General features: G+C 45.4%; 1 protein-coding gene across 2 annotated transcripts in view; it reads left to right on the top strand.

Annotated features, from left to right (window-relative positions):
- The window catches only part of SCNN1A (sodium channel epithelial 1 subunit alpha), a 71,737-nt gene that overhangs the window by 43,408 nt on the left and 15,183 nt on the right, over positions 1 to 13,146 (top strand). For both annotated transcript variants that reach the window (XM_069979932.1, XM_069979933.1), the window contains 2 exons: positions 6,193 to 6,250; positions 8,484 to 8,527. In XM_069979932.1, coding sequence (XP_069836033.1) covers positions 6,193 to 6,250; positions 8,484 to 8,527 — 102 coding nt within the window. The remainder of the gene's footprint in view (positions 1 to 6,192; positions 6,251 to 8,483; positions 8,528 to 13,146) is intronic.

Below are 13,146 nucleotides of genomic sequence, written 5' to 3'. Positions count from 1 at the left end.
AGACCCCAGACCAGACCCCTAAGCTAATACAGACCCCAGACCAGACCGCTAAACGAATACAGACGCCAGACCAGACCTCTAAACAAATACAGACGCCAGACCAGAACCCTAAACAAATACAGACCCCAGACCAGACCCCTAAACTAATACAGACCCCAGACCAGACCCCTAAACTAATACGGAGCCCAGACCAGACCTCTAAACTAATACAGACCCAAGACCAGACCCCTAAACTAATACAGACCCCAGACCAGAACCCTAAACTAACATAGACCCCAGACCAGAACCCTAAATTAATACAGACCCCAAGCCAGAACCCTAAACTAATACAGACCCAAGACCAGACCCCTAAACTAATACAGACCCCAGACCAGACCCCTAAACTAATACAGACCCAAGACCAGACCCCTAAACTAATACAGACCCCAGACCAGACCTCTAAACTAATACAGACCCAGACCAGACCTCTAAACTAATACAGACCCCAGACCAGACCCCTAAACTAATTCGGAGCCCAGACCAGACCTCTAAACTAATACAGATCCAAGACAAGACCCCTAAACTAATACAGACCCCAGACCAGAACCCTAAACTAACACAGACCCCAGACCAGAGCCCTAAATTAATACATACCCCAGACCAGAACCCTAAACTAATACAGACCCAAGACCAGACCCCTAAACTAATACAGACCCCAGACCAGACCCCTAAACTAATACAGACCCCAGACCAGACCTCTAAACTAATACAGACCCAGCCCAGACCAGACCTCTAAACTAATACGGAGCCCAGACCAGACTTCTTAACTAATACAGACCCCAGACCAGACCCCTAAACTAATACAGACCCCAGACCAGACCCCTAAACTAATACAGACCCCAGACCAGACCCCTAAGCTAATACAGACCCCAGACCAGACCCCTAAACAAATACAGATGCCAGACCAGACCTCTAAACAAATACAGACCCCAGACCAGAACCCTAAACAAATACAGACCCCAGACCAGACCAGAACCCTAAACTAACACAGACCCCAGACCAGAACCCTAAACTAATACAGACCCCAGACCAGAACCCTAAACTAATACAGACCCAAGACCAGACCCCTAAACTAATACAGACCCCAGACCAGACCCCTAAACTAATACAGACCCAAGACCAGACCCCTAAACTAATACAGACCCCAGACCAGACCTCTAAACTAATACAGACCCAGCCCAGACCTCTAAACTAATACGGAGCCCAGACCAGACCCCTAAACTAATACAGACCCCAGACCAGACCCCTAAACTAATACAGACCCCAGACCAGACCCCTAAACTAATACAGACCCCAGACCAGACCCCTAAACTAAAACAGACCCCAGACCAGACCCCTAAACTAATACAGAGCCCAGACCAGACCTCTAAACTAATACAGACCCCAGACCAGACCCCTAAACAAATACAGACCCCAGACCAGACCTCTAAACTAATACAGACCCCAGACCAGACCCCTAAACTGATACAGACCCCAGACCAGACCCCTAAACTAATACGGAGCCCAGACCCCTAAACTAATACAGACCCCAGACCAGACTCCAAAACTAATACAGACCCCAGACCAGATCCCTAAACTAATACAGACCCCAGACCAGATCTCTAAACTAATACAGACTCCAGACCAGACCCCTAAATTAATATGGACCCCAGACCAGACCTCTAAACTAATACAGACCCCAGACCAGACCCCTAAATTAATATGGACCCCAGACCAGATCCCTAAATTAATACAGACTCCAGACCAGACCCCTAAACTAATACAGAACCCAGACCAGACCCCTTAACTAATACAGACCCCAGACCAGACCCCTAAACTGATACAGACCCCAGACCAGACCCCTAAACCAATTTGGAGCCCAGACCCCTAAACTAATACAGACCCCAGACCAGACTCCAAAACTAATACAGACCCCAGACCAGATCCCTAAACTAATACAGACCCCAGACCAGATCTCTAAACTAATACAGACTCCAGACCAGACCCCTAAATTAATATGGACCCCAGACCAGACCTCTAAACTAATACAGACCCCAGACCAGACCCCTAAATTAATATGGACCCCAGACCAGACCCCTAAATTAATATGGACCCCAGACCCCTAAACTAATACAGACTCCAGACCAGACCCCTAAATTAATATGGACCCAAGACCAGACCTCTAAACTAATACAGACCCCAGACCAGATCCCTAAACTAATACAGACTCCAGACCAGACCCCTAAACTAATACAGACCCCAGACCAGACCTCTAAACTAATACAGACCCCAGACCAGACCCCTAAACTAATACAGACCCCAGACCAGACCCCTAAACTAATACAGACCCCAGACCAGACCCCTAAACTAATAAAGACCCCAGACCAGACCTCTAAACTAATACAGACCCCAGACCAGACCCCTAAACTAATACAGACCCCAGACCAGACCCCTAAACTAATACAGACCCCAGACCAGAACCCTAAACTAATACAGACCCCAAGCCAGAACCCTAAACTAATACAGACCCAAGACCAGACCCCTAAACTAATACAGACCCCAGACCAGACCCCTAAACTAATACAGACCCAAGACCAGACCCCTAAACTAATACAGACCCCAGACCAGACCTCTAAACTAATACAGACCCAGACCAGACCTCTAAACTAATACAGACCCCAGACCAGACCCCTAAACTAATTCGGAGCCCAGACCAGACCTCTAAACTAATACAGATCCAAGACAAGACCCCTAAACTAATACAGACCCCAGACCAGAACCCTAAACTAACACAGACCCCAGACCAGAGCCCTAAATTAATACATACCCCAGACCAGAACCCTAAACTAATACAGACCCAAGACCAGACCCCTAAACTAATACAGACCCCAGACCAGACCCCTAAACTAATACAGACCCCAGACCAGACCTCTAAACTAATACAGACCCAGCCCAGACCAGACCTCTAAACTAATACGGAGCCCAGACCAGACTTCTTAACTAATACAGACCCCAGACCAGACCCCTAAACTAATACAGACCCCAGACCAGACCCCTAAACTAATACAGACCCCAGACCAGACCCCTAAGCTAATACAGACCCCAGACCAGACCCCTAAACAAATACAGATGCCAGACCAGACCTCTAAACAAATACAGACCCCAGACCAGAACCCTAAACAAATACAGACCCCAGACCAGACCAGAACCCTAAACTAACACAGACCCCAGACCAGAACCCTAAACTAATACAGACCCCAGACCAGAACCCTAAACTAATACAGACCCAAGACCAGACCCCTAAACTAATACAGACCCCAGACCAGACCCCTAAACTAATACAGACCCAAGACCAGACCCCTAAACTAATACAGACCCCAGACCAGACCTCTAAACTAATACAGACCCAGCCCAGACCTCTAAACTAATACGGAGCCCAGACCAGACCCCTAAACTAATACAGACCCCAGACCAGACCCCTAAACTAATACAGACCCCAGACCAGACCCCTAAACTAATACAGACCCCAGACCAGACCCCTAAACTAAAACAGACCCCAGACCAGACCCCTAAACTAATACAGAGCCCAGACCAGACCTCTAAACTAATACAGACCCCAGACCAGACCCCTAAACTAATACAGACCCCAGACCAGACCTCTAAACTGATACAGACCCCAGACCAGACCCCTAAACTGATACAGACCCCAGACCAGACCCCTAAACTAATACGGAGCCCAGACCCCTAAACTAATACAGACCCCAGACCAGACTCCAAAACTAATACAGACCCCAGACCAGATCCCTAAACTAATACAGACCCCAGACCAGATCTCTAAACTAATACAGACTCCAGACCAGACCCCTAAATTAATATGGACCCCAGACCAGACCTCTAAACTAATACAGACCCCAGACCAGACCCCTAAATTAATATGGACCCCAGACCAGATCCCTAAATTAATACAGACTCCAGACCAGACCCCTAAACTAATACAGAACCCAGACCAGACCCCTTAACTAATACAGACCCCAGACCAGACCCCTAAACTGATACAGACCCCAGACCAGACCCCTAAACTAATACGGAGCCCAGACCCCTAAACTAATACAGACCCCAGACCAGACTCCAAAACTAATACAGACCCCAGACCAGATCCCTAAACTAATACAGACCCCAGACCAGATCTCTAACCTAATACAGACTCCAGACCAGACCCCTAAATTAATATGGACCCCAGACCAGACCTCTAAACTAATACAGACCCCAGACCAGACCCCTAAATTAATATGGACCCCAGACCAGACCCCTAAATTAATATGGACCCCAGACCCCTAAACTAATACAGACTCCAGACCAGACCCCTAAATTAATATGGACCCAAGACCAGACCTCTAAACTAATACAGACCCCAGACCAGATCCCTAAACTAATACAGACTCCAGACCAGACCCCTAAACTAATACAGACCCCAGACTAGACCTCTAAACTAATACAGACCCCAGACCAGACCCCTAAACTAATACAGACCCCAGACCAGACCCCTAAACTAATACAGACCCCAGACCAGACCCCTAAACTAATAAAGACCCCAGACCAGACCTCTAAACTAATACAGACCCCAGACCAGACCCCTAAACTAATACAGACCCCAGACCAGACCCCTAAACTAATACAGACCCCAGACCAGAACCCTAAACTAATACAGACCCAAGACCAGACCCCTAAACTAATACAGACCCCAGACCAGGCCCCTAAACTAATACAGACCCCAGACCAGACCCTAAACAAATCCAGACCCCAGACCTCTAAACTATTACAGACCCCAGACAAGACCCCTAAACTAATACAGACCCCAGACCAGACCCCCTAAACTAATACAGACCCCAGACCAGACCCCTAAACTAATGTAGACTCTAGTAGAGAAAGTAAATACCAGACACTGCAGAAATGCTGCAGCTTGTAATGCTCTTCACTCCAAGGTGTAACCACAGACTGTGCACTGACTGGGCAGCTTTGAAATGTAGGAATTTATTTATTTCTTTAAAAAAAAGTCAATCCTATGCAGCTCTAGTTGCAAAATGTTTTGGGAAATTTTAGTGCAATAGAAAACTTGGTTATAACAGCTGCAGGATTTCGTCAGAAACCTCAGGATGAATCACCAAATTACCAGCCGGAGCCCGGATACCTACCAGCGGCCTCATGTTTCCTAAAATGTATAAAGCATTGATCTAAGAGTATACTGACTATACTGTTTATGGCTAGGTTCACACTACGTAAGTTTCCGGCCGTAGTGCGCTCCGTGAATTTGCGGCTGGAAACTTACGTAGTTAGCGTACAATGCAAAGTATACGATCCCGGCCGCACAGTTCGCACTTTGTACGAATGTACGCCCGGATCGTATACGGCGCCGTAAGAAATGAACCAGACCATTGTTTCCGGCCGGAAGGCTTGTAACTTACGCCCGTAGCGTATCACGCGAATCCGTACGAAGTGGTGATTTCTTCATTTTTCCACTCTTCTATGCCGATTCAAAAGGTTCTGTGGGGTGTCCGGGGCTAGGCGAAGATTTCCAAGTAAAAGACCGCTGTCAGATCGCTTCGTAGGGCGCTCGGGAAGCGTAAGTAGAATACGGGCGTACGTTCGCATTGCGTACACATTGCGTACGCATCCGGCCGCACATCGAATATTCGCACGCCCGTAGTTTCAGCCGCACATGTACAGCGCCGTACGAAATGCGTACGGATTCGTACGTAGTGTGAACATAGCCTCAAGCTGTAAATAAAATACTGTACATAAAAATGTCAGGATCAGTAATGTGATGTATGTACACAGTGACCCCACCAGCAGAATAGTGAGTGCAGCTCTGGGGTATAATACAGAATGTAACTCAGGATCAGTACAGGATCAGTAATGTAATGTATGTACACAGTGACCCCACCAGCAGAATAGTGAGTGCAGCTCTGGGGTATAATACAGAATGTAACTCAGGATCAGTACAGGATCAGTAATGTAATGTATGTACACAGTGACCCCACCAGCAGAATAGTGAGTGCAGCTCTGGAGTATAATTCAGGATTATTCAGGATCAGCAATGTAACCTGTGACCACATGGACATATCTTTAGTATGCTTTTAGTCCAATCCTGTTCTCTGTTTCTCTTATCCCTGACAGGCTGACAGACTATCAGCTGAATGCCGGATACTCCCGTTGGCCGACCAAAGTCAGTGAGGTGAGTCATTTGTGGTTCTAAATAAAACTGCAATAATAAAATTATTAAAGCAGAAATAAAGGAACCAGGAAATAGTCATCATCCTGTTTAATCAATATAAATGTATCACAGCGGACGCCTCTCAGGTACTCCAGCATATACCCTGGCATGTCTGTGACCGAGCTATAGGGGTTCATATACCAAACATAAAGGAGGGGATTAATGGAGACCGGTGTACTCATACGCCGGTCTTAATTTAGGCTCCACCCCTTACAATATAGGCTCCACCTACTACAATATACATCGAATTGCAGTATCCTGGTACCTGTACTAGGCAGGCTTCACAGTTGACTAAACTTTGGTTTTTACAAGAAAGTAGTCGTGTTTTATCTAATCCTGGATTACCCCTTCAAAGCGACTCTGTACCCACAATCTGCCCCCCCTCCCTCCTCCATAGCCGCTTGTACCTTCAGATAGCTGCTTTTAATCCAAGACCGTCCGGCAGGTGATGCAGTTATTGTCCTAAAAATCAACTTTTACACTTACAGCCCCGTGCCCAACGGCTGTGGCTTAGAGTGTCTGTGCCCTAACTTTGCACCACCCCTCTGTCCCTCCTCCCCACCCTCTTCATCATTAGGAATGCCACTGGAACATTTTCTCCTGTCTGAACATTGCACAGGTGCCTTAATGATCCAGTATTCACACAGCTGATGAATAGGAGACAATCTGCCTGGAGCATTCCTAATGATGAGGAGGGGGGGGAGAAGGGACAGAGAGGTTGTGCCAGCCTAATGCATACACAATCTAAGCCCCGGCCGTTGGGCACCGGGCTGCCAGTTTAAAAGTTGTTTTTTAGGACAATAACTGCATCACCTGCCAAACAGACCCCAGGACAGATCTTGGATTAAAAGCAGCTATCTGACGGTACAAGCTGTTTGGATGGGGTCAGATTGTGGGTACAGAGTCACTTTAAGAGCTAAACATCCTGTTTAAGCTGCTACCTCCATCGGACAGATCTGGGTTCTGGTTCTGCGGCAAAGCTGGAAGTCTAAAAAATTTTCACCAAAGACTACTTTTAGTTCGCACCGAAAGAAAAAGTCAAAGAGTTTGTTCCTGATCAGACAGGGAAAATTGTGGAGACAGGAAAGAGAAAAAAAAGCTGTACAAGGACTCTCCTGCTACACTAAACTCTTTATCAGCTTACAGCCAGGGTTAGTGCCTATTTTAGGTATTACTCCTGTTTGCTAGTTACATCTGTGTCTAGACTGTTTAATCACACACATAACATCTCAGGTATATACCCCGTCACCATACACTAGTGTACCCTGGGGTAAGAGTCGTCCAATCTTGTGCAGACCCACATTGACAAAAGCTATAAGAGTCCATAGGAGGGATCTACAGGGTCAGCCATCCAGAAAGTCACTAATAGACTTACTACTACCAACCACCGACTACTCCGCCTGGGTATTACATTGATATACAGTATACATCTGGCCAAATCTACCCCAACATGAGAGAGTCCTGCTAATTTTGGAGGCAAGAACTTTTTATTTTTAGTGCTGATAGGAATAACTATGTCACATATAAAGAGGAAACTTGGGTTAGAAATCCTTATCGAATAACCTTTCCCGTACATTACTCATCACTTTTTGTTCTCACTCGGTTTCACAATTTTTATCGGTTATACTGTGTTTGCATTTTTTTTTTTTTTTTACAATTATTAAATTTTTTTGCAAGGTGACCTATTATCAGATATTCTATTTGTATACTCTGTATCAGTGGAATATATCAGTGCAGTGATTCACTCAGAGGTATAATGACTGTCTCTAGGCACGTAGATTGCCTCTCTCTACACTGTGTATCATAGGGGTGGAGGTCTCTAACCAGCCCAAATCCCCTATCATATGAAATCCCGAGGGTTTCTTTATTGCTAAAAACATTTTACTACTCTGTTCTAAATTTGAAAACAGAAATGATGCCAAAATTGTGGATTTAAATTAGGCTTCCGATTTATGTATACAGCTCCAGTGCAGATCTATGTGTCTCCATGTTCACAGACTACAAACTCTGTAGTCAGCAAACAAAAAGAGCAAAGGGAATAAAATGTTACCTGAGGTAGCCAACTTGTGAAAGAGTATTTGATCAAGGATAGTACAACTGGAAACAACAATCCAGTGATTTAATTTTTTGGATATTTTTGTGCTTAAATGATTATTTTTTTTATGTAATAACCACAAATGTTTCATGTTTCTAGAACTGGGTGCTCCAAACACTGTCAACGTCCAATACAACAAAGAGGTAAGAAAACCCTGAAGGGTTCACATGATGTCTAACCATGATCAAGTCTTGCCACTATTTGCATTCGTAATGATCGCCCGGTAAACAATCACAGTCATGTATTTCAGTCCATAATGGTGGTTAAGGTGGCAAGTGATACGGTGGCTGTTGGCCAAACTTCTGTTCAGTTAACAACTACCTCAACAATACCTTAACAACAATATCTACCGATTCCTCCATACACAAAAATTTCTGCATGGAGAAAAAAGGCATAGGCCGCTAACCAATTCCTCTGGTGGTAGCTTATCTGTCTAAGAACAAAGGGGTTGGGCAGTTGAAATTAATTGTGTCAAATATTTATTACCCTGGAATCGGAAGACCCCCTACGCATTATAGTTGGCTCATTCTTTCTCCGAAGTATTTGACTGCATTTGAGGTTTGCTCATCACTAGCTGGCAGCTATTTCTAATGACACTTACAGAGGTATTCCCATCTGGGATAGTTAAGCCCTATCCATGGTATGCACAGGATAGTCATAACTAAGAGACTGCAAGGGGTTCGACCACTGGGGCCCCTGAAATCTTGAGAACAGGGACACCGAAATCTCAGCTGAATCTATTAATTTTTATGGAGCTGACAAGGAACCAAAAGCTGCATTCAGCGTCAGTCAGTGGCTTCATAGAGAACTTACGGAGTGGCAGCGAGCACGCACAGCCTGCAACTTCCCAGGTAATTTGGGGGTCATTGTTCTCTAGATCCCCCACAATCTCTTAGTTATGCCCTATCCTGTATATATTGTGGATAGGGCATAACTACCCCAGATGAGAATACCCCTTTAAAGCGACTCTGTATCCACAATCTGACCCCCCCCCCCCCCCCCCCCAAACTGTTTGTCCCTTCGGATAGCTGCTTTTAATCCAAGATCTGTCGTGGGTGTCCATTTAGCAGGTGATGCAGTTATTGTCCTAAAGAACAACTTTTAAACTGGCAGCCCCATGCCCAATGGCCGGGGCTTAGATTGTGTATGCATTAGGCTGGCACAACCTCTCTGTCCCTCCTCCCCACCCTCCTCATGCAAGTTTAAAAGTAGTTTTTTAGGACAATAACTGCATCACCTGGCGAACGGACCCCAGGACAGATCTTGGATTAAAAGCAGCTATCCGAAGGTACAAGTGGTTTGGGGGGGGGGGGGCGATTGTGGGTACAGAGTTGCTTTAAGGCTATATGTCTGCTTCTGAAACCCCCATTCATTTTGGTGAGTAAACATTGGTGTAAGTGACCAGTGGTCCGGTGCTAGGAACCATGGACTTAGGGTCCTTTTACACGGCCCTGTACGAGGCCATGCGAGGACGCAAGCAACAATCTGCAAGATGCACTCATGATCTGTGAAGGATCACTTTACTGTTCATGCAGTCATTTAAAGCGACTCTGTACCCACAACTTGTACCGTCAGATAGCTGCTTTTAATCCAAGATCTGTCCTGGGGTCCGTTCGGCAGGTGATGCAGTTATTGTCCTGAAAAACAACTTTTAAACTGGCAGCCCTGTGTCAAACGGACGTGGTCTAGAATATCTGTGCCCTAACTTTGCACCACCCCTCCATCCCTCCTCCCCACCCTCTTCATCATTAGGAATGCCTCTAGAACATTTTCTCCTGTCTGAACATTGCACAGGTGCCTTAACGATCCAGCCCATGTGCCGTGCTGACACAGGTGATGAATAATAGAAAATCTGCCAGGGGCATTCCTAATGATGAAGAGGGTGGGGAGGAGGGTCGGAAGGGTGGTGCAAAGTTAGGGCACAGATATTCTAGGCCACGGCTCAGGGCTGCCAGTTTAAAAGTTGTTTTTTAGGACAATAACTGCATCACCTGCCAAACGGACCCCAGGACAGATCTTGAATTAAAAGCAGCTATCTGACGGTACAAGCGGTTTGGATGGGGTCAGATTGTGGATACAGAGTCACTTTAAGAGCTTAACATCCTGTTTAAGCTGCAACCTCCATCGGACAGATCTGGGTTCTGGTTCTGCGGCAAAGCTGGAAGTCTAAAAATTTTAACCAAAGACTACTTCAAGTTCGCACTGAAAGAAAAATTCAAAGAGTCTGTTCCTGATCAGGTACAAGCGGTTTGGGGAGGGGGGAGGGGTAAGATTGCCGATCACACAAGCAGCACGTACTTACCTTCCATACAGGCCACTCCTGCCTCCTTGATAGCTGGAGGCGGGCAGCAGCTTGAAAATACAGCATCGACCAGAGAGTGTGGCAAGCGCAGACAGTGTCACAGACACACCTCTGTGACACTATCAGCCCAGGATAAAGATTGTTTTTCATGAACACTCCGGATCACAGAGCAGCACAGAAGGTAAGTATGTACTGCTTGTGTGATCAAAAATGGGAAACTGGCACCACTGTATATGCGTATCTATGCTGTTAGTTTCCCTTTAACGAGGAAGTCCTTACTGTGGCGCCAATAAATCCACACGAAATAACAAGTAACCACACAGTACTGAGATAATAAACAACAAACAATCTTTATCCTGGGCTGACAAGTAACCACACAGTACTGAGATAATAAACAACAAAGTAATGTCACATTACAGTGATAAAAAAAAAACACAAGTCATGTGCAGAGTCATGTCACTGTACAGAGATATAATACACACCGTCATGCCACAGTACAGAGATATAATACACACAGTCCAGAGATGTACACACAGTGAATGTGCACACAATGATGTCACAATAGATGGATAAAGAACAGAGTGAAGTTACACCCAAAAATTAATACAATTTATCCCAAGAAAAAAAAATCTAAAGACTAATGTTAGGCTTCGTTCCCACTGAGCAAAAGTAGCGGAATTCAAGTTCATTCTTCAGCGCGGACAGAGCAGGAGCGCGCGCCTCCCATAGACTCCCATTATGAGATGGAGGCTAACGGCATTCCGCGGAATTCCGCTAGTTTTGTTCAGTGTGAACGAAGCCTAAAGGCTCTGTAAAGATGTGGTATGAAAACGTAAGAAATTGCAACATGAAGGCAAAATAAGCGGTGTTCTTAATGGGTTATGATTCCATAAAAGTGGATATATCTGGCACTGCTCATTCAAAAAAAAAAAACTATAGATTTACCCCTCAGAGTTTCTATATGTGGAAGTGGAACTCATGGTAGTTTATAAAAAAATAAAAAAAAGTTTAAAAATGCTTAAAAATGTACAGCATGTTTCAATGTATATCACACTTCTTCATCAGGGGCTCCTCGAAAAAGCCGGATGATGATGTCTGATACACATTGAAACACCTTTGGAAACGGATTGTCTCTTAGGGTGCGTTCACACCTACCGGATCTGCAGCTGATTTTCATGCTGCGAGTTTGCAGCGAAATCCGCTGCGGATCCTGTACTGTCAATCTCAATGGGTCCCATACCCGCTGCCTGCATGGGACCCGGCGGCGATCGGTCGTGCAGGGGGGCCGGGCCTGCAATCGGGCGTGCGGGGTGGCCGGGGCGGTGATCGGGCGTGCGGGGTGGCCGGGGCAGTGATCGGGCGTCCGCAGGGTCCCATGCAGGCAGCGGATCCGCTGCGTGTATGGGACCCATTGAGATTCGCAGTACAGGATCCGCAGCTAATTTCGCTGCAAACTCGCAGCATGAAAATCAGCTGCGGATCCGGTAAGTGTGAACGCACCCTTAGGTCATAATCCAATATTTCCTAATGACAGAGGGACTTTTAGATTATTCCTATACACTTTAAATAAAAGGTTGTGCTCACCAAAATGAGGGGGCTCGGCTAGTGTTCATGCTAAACTTACATAAAGTTTAGAAATGTGGGAATAGAGACTGAATGTGGGAATAGAGACTGAAAGAATTGTGCAAATTTAGAAAAACATTGCTTCCTTCTAAAAAAAAAAAAAACAGAGCCACCCCTGGTTTCAGGTTGTGTGTGGTATTACACCCGTGCCATATTCACTTTAAAGTAACTAAGCTGCAATACCACACACAACCTATGGGCAGTGTGATACTTTTTATACAGAAAAGCAGACGTGTTTTTTCTCCTCCTGATCTCATGGATGTGGACTATGAAATCCTCAAAATCAGAATGGTTGCGTCAGGGGGCGGTAGTGATTAGAAAGTGTTTTATTTTTTGTTTTTTTTCCTTTTCTTTTGGAGGTTTTTGCGACAGATTCAGCCATGCTTTGAAAATTCTAAATGCTTATAAAAATGTTTGCATGTTTGTTTTAGAACCTTTCTAGGGTTAATTGGAGCAGCAACTATTAGTTTGAGTTCATTTATTACCCGGGTATTTATGTCTGACTTTGCATCGCTTCCCTGGGGGGATTTCTCTTGTTTGCTGCCCCACCCTTACTGTAAATGGGCTCCAGCAGATTGCCGCTCCTCTCCTGTGGGAACGTGTTATGGGTGACGGTAACAAGTTTTTGGAAGGGCAGATGTTTAGAGTGCCGGAGGGGAGTTATGAATCGATTAATGCAATGGATTAACCCATTCCTGGTCCAATCAAATTTTTTTTATATTTAGATGTGTAACAATATTCTATAAAATATTCCAATATTCACTCAATGTTAGAAATAGGAATTCAACATGACAGGCAGATTTACATTAGGAATAGTGAGTGTGATCAGTGAGGGAA

Source organism: Dendropsophus ebraccatus, chromosome 8, assembly GCF_027789765.1.
Source record: "Dendropsophus ebraccatus isolate aDenEbr1 chromosome 8, aDenEbr1.pat, whole genome shotgun sequence".
Taxonomy (NCBI): Eukaryota; Metazoa; Chordata; class Amphibia; order Anura; family Hylidae; genus Dendropsophus; species Dendropsophus ebraccatus.
Note: the sequence above shows the minus strand (reverse complement) of the source record. Positions and strands in the feature narration are given on the sequence as shown.